Raw genomic sequence first — 9,862 nt, forward strand, 5'->3', positions numbered from 1 at the left:
CTCTAAATTTCATGTGTACTTGTACCTTGTACCTGTACTTGTGACGGTATGAGCTTCAGAAATGAAAATATTCATAGTATGAAGGTAAAACTTTGCATGGCTTCATTACATATACCAGTCAGTAGTTTTTTAAAAAAAAATTACAGTGAAAATGTACATTCTCTTTACATTGTGCGACAGTAAACTGAGCATCTTGGACGAACATTTGAGGACGTCGTCTTGGGAAACACTGCAGAACATTTTATAAACTAAATGACGAGAAACACTTCATAAGGTTTTTAATGGGAGCTGCTGCTGCTCTGATTTGTGTTTTTATTCCTGTGCATGCGAAGCCGGCTCTCTGTGCCTCTTCACAGCGTTTCTGTGTCAGTGTGTGGGAGACGTTTCACAAGCAGCTCATATACAAACAGCGTTTACCTGCTCAGAGGCTGCAGTGAAACGCCCACGCAGCCGGATCCGTGTCACGTTCAGGACAAACTCCGCTCTGGGTTTATTTCAGTTCGTTCTGAGCCGTTTTCGGGCCTCGTGGCGGCGCTGAAACATCCACACGTCGGCCTGTTTGTCCTCCTCGTGCTGCTCATCGGGTCAGCAGCAGATTTTTTGCATTCCCAGACCGACGCTATGAAACATAACTCTGTCTGCCTCATTGTTTTCACATGAAGTCACCTCTCAGCTCCATAAATCACGTCCCGTTATCCCACCGCAGACTCCGTCGCCCCCCAGAGTTCCTCACAGCTCCTGCTTCAGTCTCTCCGTTCGCTTCTTTCACATATTTCTCTTCTCCCTCCGGTGATTAAAGAACCCAGGAGGGAAGCGTCCATCTGAAGCTCCCTCCGGATGAATATCGGCCTGTTGGTGGATCAGAGCTCAGCTGCACTTTAAGAAGCAGACAAAGAGAAAGAAGAAACACAGACGCCTTCACTGGTTCTACAGTTATAGATGCAGTTTTAAAAAAAATACCAAACAGACAGAAAATACAACAATGAAGAATAGCTCATTATTGAAACAAATGAAATAACGAGGATGTTTTTGCATTTGCTGATAAAAAACGGTCATTCCTGAAAACAACCTTAAAATGTCTTAAAATATCAAAATGTCTTTAAAAAATATTATAAAATGTCTGAAAATATTATTTAAAATTTTTTTCACACTGTCAAAATGTTTAAAAAAAACATTAATGTTAATAAATTGTTCATAATAAAATGTCTAAAATATTATTAAAACATTTTTGAAATATTGAAGTGTTTAAAAACAATAATAAAATGTCAAAAAAATATTACTAATAAAATGTCTGAAAATATGACAAAACATTGGGAAACATGAATAAAATATACTTTAAATTATAAAAATATTTTTACATTCTCAGCAATTTTCAACATTAAAACATTAAAATATGTGAAATAATGACATTTTATTGGCTGTAAATACAGTTAAAAGCTTTGCGATTGTTCAGTCAAACACTGATCATTTATTTGTATTTTACCAAAACAAATCTGTAAAATGACAGTAATTTTAAAAGTTCTGAAATATTTTAATATAAATTATCGATCTTTTTTTTTGACCACGTAGCGAAAACTTGTCTTTTTCTTTCTTTGTGTTATAAAATGAGAAATAAAACTTTGATTTAATGTGAATAAATGATGCAGATTTAAGTGTTGGAGACGAGAGCTTCGTCCTGATTGGACCAGACATGATGAAGATGATGAAGGCGATAAGATCTGGACTGAATCTGATTATTTCATTAATTAAATCCTCTCCAAAGAAACAATAAAACAGTGAAACACAGGCGACCACAGCTGTCTGTAATCTTACAGGAGAATTCGCCTCCAGCTGCTGTTGTCTGTTCTTTCGTCCAGCAGCTTCTGGCACCGGCGGGTTTAAAAAAGAAAAAAAAGAAAAAGAAAAAGGAGGAGGTTGCCCAAACAAACCAGCTTCCCCAACTGGGAGCGTCACCATGGCAACCAGGCAGCATCCCCCCACCGTTGTCTGGGTAACGTGACCCGAGGGAAGCTGGGATGTAGCGAGGGGAGGTGTAGGGGAGGTGAAGGACAAAACACACACATGTAAACACACAAACAAACACACAAACAAACACACACCAGGTGAGCAGCTGGACCCTGCAGACTGTCGCACTGCAAACACACGAACAAACGAACAACCGAAAGTCATCAAACCGCCTGTTGGAAGCGTCTACGGGGTCGTAGCACGTACAATATGTGACTTTATGTGGATTAATATTACATGAAACCCGTCTGCTGTCTGCTGTGTGCAGACGGGCAGGTCTACAGCTGGATAATAAAACCAGGTGTGTGTGACTGAAGCTGCACACGTCGGCGTTAACTATTTATGAACTATTTATAAAAAACAGATTTTTGATGTGAACAATATTTATATGTATTTATGTTTGCAGTCAACATGTAAATTAACTTTTTTTTCAGTAATGTTATTAGTTAATATTTGTACTTTAACAAAACGGGATCATCTGTAAAATAACAGTTAAAATAATTATTGAGCATTTTCCACGACGTAATACTTTTTTTTTTCTTTTTTTCAAAAAATAGAAATTATCTGTAAAATAACTTTATACATTTAGGCTGATATAAATACAATGAAACCAGTTAATTTAACAAAAAATAAAATTTGTCTTCGTTAAAAAAATAACATTCAACATTATTTACATTATTTTCAGTAGTTTTTATCTGTAATTTAAAAAACAGGGAAAACCTGTTAAAATAATTATTGAGCATTTTTTAAACCTTAATACACACATTTTCTATTTAAAATAACAGAAATTATTTGAAAAGTGACAGCATAATTTGCTGATTTGTACAATCAAACACTGTAAAAGAGATTTTTCTTTTTTCCTTTGGTAAAAAATAGAGAATTTAATGTGACGTGTTTCCTGTTTTTTGTTTTTTTAGGGTTAACATGTAAATTTGTGATTGTTTGTTTGTTTGTTTTTTGTCATTTACTAGCCGATATTTGTAATTTAACAAAACAGGGAAACCTGCAACAATAAAATTAAAAAACATTGTTTTTCAAACCTTCATATACTTTTTCCCTAAATAAATGCAAATATCTGTCAAATAATGACATATTTTGATTATTTAAATACAGTAAGAACGACACAAACACTGTCGGAGACATTTCTGTTTGTAAAAATACAGATTAGCTGGTTAACATGTAAAACACTGACTTTAGTAGTTTTTATCTGTAATTTAGCAAAACAGGGAAAATCTGTAAAATAACAGTAAATTGTTAAAATAAAAAAAACTTAAAAATCCTAATTGTTTTGTACAGTGCAGACTGCTTTTGACCACAGAATGAAAACTTGTGGGGGGGTTTTTCCGTTTATTTACTTTTGCTCCTTTTACAAAAACAGAAAGAAACTTTGATTTAAATGTGAATAAATTATGTAAATTTGAGATGAGAGCTTCGTCCTGATTGGACGCAGACATGATGATGATGATGATGACGATGATGATGATGATGATGATGAAGATGCTCTGGATTGAGTCTGATTAGTTGATTAACTGAATCCTCTTCAGTTCTTCTCGTCTCTGGTTGCTTCTTCGTCTATTTTTAGGCCGTCGGGGTTTTATATGAATAATAAACAGCCGTCTGCCTTTAAAGAGAATTATTTATTGAGCTTCTCTGAGTTTTAAATGCTTTTTTCTTTCTCTCCGTTGATTTTTACAACCTCCAGGAAGTTTTCTTTTCCTTTGATTTACTTCTACACCTGTGGCTTCAGTCGCAGTGTTCACGCTCTTCCTGCTGTTATGATAACGAAGCTGTGTACAATCTTTATCATTCGTTTTATATTTAATTTTATTCATTTTCTGCCTTCAGACGGTAAAAAAAAATCACGTAGTTAGCTTGTTGTTAGCTGTTAGCTGGTTTTGTTTCCTTGAACCAGCAAATTTTGTGCATCAGATGCTTTATTTTCTGTATTCTGGACATTTTAATGCACCTATTTGTTCCTGCATCGGTTTACAGTAAAATGTCAGAATTTATGTGTGAAATGTGCATTTTTTGAGTCACTCAATCCGCTGAGTCAGCTCTTCTTCCTTTGTGTCTTTTTTTTTTTTAACCTCTGTTTAAGTCTTTTTTTTTCTTTTTCAAACTGAAGCTTGTTGCTTTGTGTGTCTAACGAGTGTTTTCTGTGTGTTTTCAGGGCCTTGTACACATATGAGGATGAGACTAATGACTTGACGCTGTCATCATCCGGAGGTACGTTTTTCTTCTTCTTCTGTTTTTTCAGTTGTGAATCCTCCTCTGTGACGTCTCGCTGTTCTAATCTGTGGTTCTAATGAACTCGGCTGCCGGAGAACGTTTTAATGTGGCCATAAATCTGATGAGCTCTGCAGGTTCTGCTGCTGCTTTGGGGGTAAAAAAAAAAAAAAAGAACAATCATGTGCTTTGTCTGCAGAGATTCATTATCGCTGATGATCCTGTACGCGCAGCAGACGCTAATAATGTCGTCGCATTACGGTTTGGGTTGTGTGATAATGGAGATGAAGCCTAAATGCCACCAATTTCTGCTCATTTCAGCCGAATTAATCACTTTTATTACGCGCGTAAGAGCATAGTTTGTTGACGCAATGAATAATTCAGCTTTAATTTGTGTATAAATGTGTACTTTGGCGCTGGTTCGTCATCCACAGCAGGAACTGAGGTATTTCTGAGGACACTAAACCAATAAATGCACAAAGCGAAGGTGGTCTTTTTTACATGCATGTTTATGAAATTGCTTCATTTAAAGTGGGCTCTTTCAGATTTGAGAGCGTTGTTTCTTCAGTCTGTGCCCCTGCTCCGTCCAAATCTACCCAAAACTAGATTTACTGTCCATGTCTTGAATTTCTTGAAAAACGTCTTTTCTCAGATTTGTGTAAAACAAACCAGTCTGAAGTCCTCGACCAACACAACACAACACCAGGTGGATCGCATTGTCTTAAATCATCAGGTTTTTACAACAAATTCTGCTCAACCGTCCGTGATTTTCCTGAAATTGTTCAATCACAAACATGTATGTTTGTTAAGGTATTTGTGAAATTCTAGCGTCATATATCAAATACTTGCTGCTACGAGAACAAACAGGTTAAAAGAAATAAAGCGCCCACGTTTCGTCAACCCATCCATTCACCCCAACCTCCTCCCAACATGATTAGAGAAGAGTCTATAGGAATGCCGACGTCTTGTTATGACCTCGTCCGCAAACATTTTCTGTTTGATGTTTTCAGAAGTGCCAGGACCCATGGAAGTATGTTTTTAATTGTAGTCTCCGGTATAGAGGCTTTTCTTGTATTTTATATAATGTCTGATGAACTAGTTTATATCCCCAAAACCTTGTTTTTTCATCATGCAGTTCCCAAGCTTATCCTTCCAATTATCTGTATTCTGATGCTTATCAAGAGTCGTGTTGTCATAGCAGCAGGCTGAGGAGGTAATTCCAGACTTTCTAGACGTTTGTCAGTTCCTTCTGGGGCGTTCCCAGGCATAGTTCTGGGTCTACCCTGAGGTCTCCTACCAGTTGGATGTACCAGAAAACCTCCAAAAGAAGCGTCCTAGTCAGATTCCCAAGCATCCACACCAAACTCCTTGGAGGAAACTCATTTCAACCACTTGTATCTCATTCTTTTGGTCAGCATCCAGATTGGAATTGGGTTGGAACATAACTCGACGTGTCAGGTTCCAGTTTTCTGTCATTCGCAAACAAGACCCTAAGATACTCTATTGTTTGCGGCAGCAACTGACCTCCAACCCAGACGACAGAGAACCTCAAACTGGGAGGTTCTGACCGTTCAACTGTTCAAGTAAAGGTCGAGGTCTGGTAACCGTAACAGAACTACATCATCTGCAAAGGAACAGCAACGCAACTCTGAGGTTCCCAAACTGGAAATCTTCCTCGGTACGAATGCAGCTCTTACTTTGGTGGTACAACAACCAGATGGCTTCCAACAAAGACCCTGGTATCGCTTATGAGGCCGTGTTCCAGTCCACAAAACCCATGTGGACTTAATGGTCAAATTCCCATGATCCCCCAAACAACACCGCAAGACTAAACCCACATTGTTCCTTCCGTTCCCGAGGTTTGACAGTCGGTTAGAATCTCTCGTTAGCTTATTAATGTTTATCCGTGGTGTCTTCTAGACACTGACGCTGATCAACCAATGTGTTTTTTTAGGGCAGATGTCAATATCGATTATTGGTAATCAAGAAAGGCCAATGACCAGTATTTGGAATGTGCTAGCAGGAACCTCTCATTTATGAGGAATACTGTTACTGAATTGAGATTTTTTTCTTTTCTATTACTTTTATTTTCCACTAAGGTTGATGTCTTAAAGCATTATTAATTATCAGTTTTTCAGACTCTGATTCAAGTTAATCTGTGGCTGCCTCCTAATTTAGCAGCTAGCTGTTAGCGTCTCCTTAGCCGTCATGAAAGCAGCTTATGCTGATATGTGGCGACGGCTTGTGTTTCTTGTTCAGTTTTTTGCAGGTTGCGTCTCTGCAAGAGATCACCTTGAACAGAGTGTTGAAGTTAATCTGACTTTAGAATGATGTTAAGTTGCTACAGCTAGCGTTAGCTGCAGGCAAAGACGCACAGCAAACCTCTCAGCAATAACCCGAGCCTAGCACCACCAGCAGAACAAGTAGCTTACCATCCAATCGCAGCACTGCTAATTCACTATGACGGCTTCACTCTGAAAAAAAGGGCTCATCTGCCTCTCTGTGTAAACAATAGCTTTCAGTGATTGGCTGTTACTTGTGACGTGTAGCAGCCAATCAGATCACTTTGGGCGGGACATTGTTGAGATGTCAGAGTGACTTTAGGCAAAGAGAGACAAGTTTTGGGTTTTTATATTTTACGCTAATCAGCCAATAAAAATAACGATACCAGTAGCTGGCAGTGATGTTCACATTAGCGTTTGTTAGCGGCGATGTTCTCACAACTTGCCTCCGAGTTTTTTGACATGAGTTCCATTTGAAGGCAGCACATACAGCAACTGTTTTTTCACCTCGTCCACCACAAGATGGCGCTTTAACGTCAACAGATGTAGCTTCAGGATCATTTCCTGTCTCATAGATACTCTCGAGGTCAATTAACAATAAAACCCAACCCTCCTGTTGGCACAAACAACCAATCTGGTCATATTTTTTAGAACAACAGACCTTCTACCATCCTGAGCTTCCTTCATGTCTGCAGCTTCTCCTCTGAGAGACGTGAATATTTCAGCAGCAGCTGAAAGGAAACGCAGCTCAGGGAGTCTCAGAGGAATCCGCCTGCCGCTTCGTATCAGAGCTGATAGGCCATGTTTGTGTGTTTGTAGCGCTGCAGAAAGCTACACCGATACAGTATGTGGAGGACACGATTCTAATCGGAGGCTTAAAGCTAACAGGCTGGAAGACGTTCAGCGGCGTGGAAAAGTCTCCTGATCTTTCCTGCACACCAACCACGAAAAACGACGCCACTGCAAGTCGAAGCTTAGAAGCTTTATTAGAATATCATATCTGTTAGTTACAGTCTTATCTGTGGTTTTACATTATTATCAAAGACGCGTTTTATTCCTGCAGTCCACCTCATTTAATGACTTTATACTGCCGGCTGTCATGCACTTCAATCTGAGATCTGTTTATTCCTATAAACCGAGCAGTTTCTGTTTATTTTTTGCTCCTCTCACATTTTTCCTCACTGTGGGTTCATTTTTCTCTGCAACATAAAGTCCTGCATCTCTACGGAAACAGAACAGTCATGAAGAAGGAGAGAGAACCCAGAAATATCTTAAATGCAGATGGACACGGTTTTAATGACACAAGTCAACAAAAAATATCAACAGAAGTTGAATTTCTTTGATTACCTGTTTTCTGCACTTTAAAAAAATGGAACCAACATGTTCCAGTTTGTTTGTTTGGATTTATTTGGACAGGAACGTTTTAAAATACGTCCGAGGCCTCAAGAACATCAGAAAATGTTTTTTGAGTGTTTGCTTGAGAGCATTCCTCTTTGGTCATCATAGAACGTCCTCTGAATGTTGACATCACAACGTCGTGCTAACTTTAAAGGATTACTGGAAGATAGTTTAAAAAAAAATAAAAGTGAACATGAACATTTGATTTAAACTTTTTCTTTCAAGAATGCTTTAGAACTTGTAGGTTTTGTTGTCCGATGTTGCGGGAACATTCCCCGCCAGCTGCCACGGCGCTGCAGCACTAACGCAGCCTCTCGTTCTTGCTGCAGGAGGCGGTTTGCCGGAGATCACGCTGACCTTTGACAACGGCAGGGTGATGTACGGCTTCTGCAGCCTGAAGGATCCCACCGCCGCTCTGCCACGATACATCCTCATCAACTGGGTGAGTCACAGAACCGCACACGCCGACACGCCTCCACCGTCGTTAAAGCGGAACATCGGCGTCTTTAAGGGTCACGGCACATCTTTAAATTAGCACTTTGTCCGACAAGGACGCGGGCTGAGTCCAGATCTGCAGCCTCAGCAGCACGAAGAACAACAGTGTGACCCCGACGTCACTACGAACGGAAACTGCTGCAGCAGGTTTGACTTTGGTGCCACCTGCAGGTCGTGTAGTTTAGTTGCTTAAATTGCGCAATAAAATTTCTTTAAAAAGAAAATTCTGTGGAATTCCATGCATCTGGTGCAACATCAAACCAGTTACACATTTAAAAGAGTCTGTACAGTATCAACAGTTCTTATGTGTATTTCTTGTTTATTATTATTTTTCTGGTGTTTTCTATGTTTTTTTTCTCTTTATCCGTTGCTGATGTAACGCTACGCTACAAACACCACAGATTAACCCGCCGTGGGATCAATAAAGGATTATCTTATCTTTGCCTATCTTCACTTATCTTATTTTATCTTAGCTAATGTATCTTACTTTAGCTCAGCTTATCTTAGCATAGCTTTGCTTGTCTTATCTTATTGTAGTTTAGCTTAGTTTAGCTTGGCATAACTTATCTTAGCTTACCTTATCTTGCCTTGTCTAGTCTTAGATTAGTTTAGATTATCTTGACTTATTTTGTTTTATCTTATCTTAGATTAGTTTAGGTTAGCTCATATTATCTTAGATGAGGTTATTTTATCTTAAATAATATCTTAGATTAGGTTATTTTAGCTTAAATAATCTAAGAAAAGATAAAACAAGATAAGTCAAGATAGCTTATCTTAGTTTAGTTTATCTTATCACATGTTATTGTACCTTCGCTTAGCTTATCTTATTTGATCTTACCTTAGCTTATTTTACCTCAACCCATCTTAGCTTGTCTTGTTTTGTCTTATTTTAGTTTAACTTAGTTTAGCTTAGTTTAACTTATCTTGCCTTGCCTTGTCTTATCTGAGATTAGTTTAGCTTATCTTGACTTATCTTGTTTTATCTTATCTTAGATTAGTTTAGTTCAGCTTATCTTAGCTTAGGTATAAGATAAGATAAAACAAAATAAGTCAAGATAAGCTGAAGATAAATCAAGATAGCTTATCTTAGCTTAGCTAATATTGTCACATATTATTGTAGCTCCGCTTAGCCTAGCTTATTGGATCTTATCTTAATTTATTTTGCCTCAACCTCTCTTACCTTACCTTATCGTACCTCAGCTTAGTTTACCTTAGCTTATCTTATCTCAGCTTACTTTAGCTTAGCATATTTTATCTTAACTTATCTTGTCTGATGTTATGACGGCTAATCTTAGTTTATCTTAGTTTGGCTTAGTTTATATTTTCCTATGAAAAACATCAAATTTAATCCTTACTGTCTTTTAAACAAATAATAAAACACATTATTATGTCTCAAAAGCAAAACAGAAAAAGTGAAACAAACCAAATAAATAAAACTATCTTTAAATAAATAAACA

At 37.9% G+C, this 9,862-nt stretch overlaps 1 protein-coding gene across 1 annotated transcript in view; it reads left to right on the forward strand.

Moving 5' to 3' along the window:
- dbn1 (drebrin 1) overlaps positions 1-8,844 on the forward strand; it is a 98,647-nt gene extending 89,803 nt beyond the window's left edge. The window contains exons 2-3 of the mRNA XM_008278105.1: positions 4,175-4,230; positions 8,240-8,844. Coding sequence (XP_008276327.1) covers positions 4,175-4,230; positions 8,240-8,445 — 262 coding nt within the window. The 3' untranslated portion in view covers positions 8,446-8,844. The remainder of the gene's footprint in view (positions 1-4,174; positions 4,231-8,239) is intronic.
- The last annotated feature ends 1,018 nt before the right edge of the window (positions 8,845-9,862 follow it).

This window comes from Stegastes partitus, unplaced genomic scaffold (genome assembly GCF_000690725.1).
Source record: "Stegastes partitus isolate 25-593 unplaced genomic scaffold, Stegastes_partitus-1.0.2 Scaffold115, whole genome shotgun sequence".
NCBI lineage: Eukaryota > Metazoa > Chordata > Actinopteri > Pomacentridae > Stegastes > Stegastes partitus.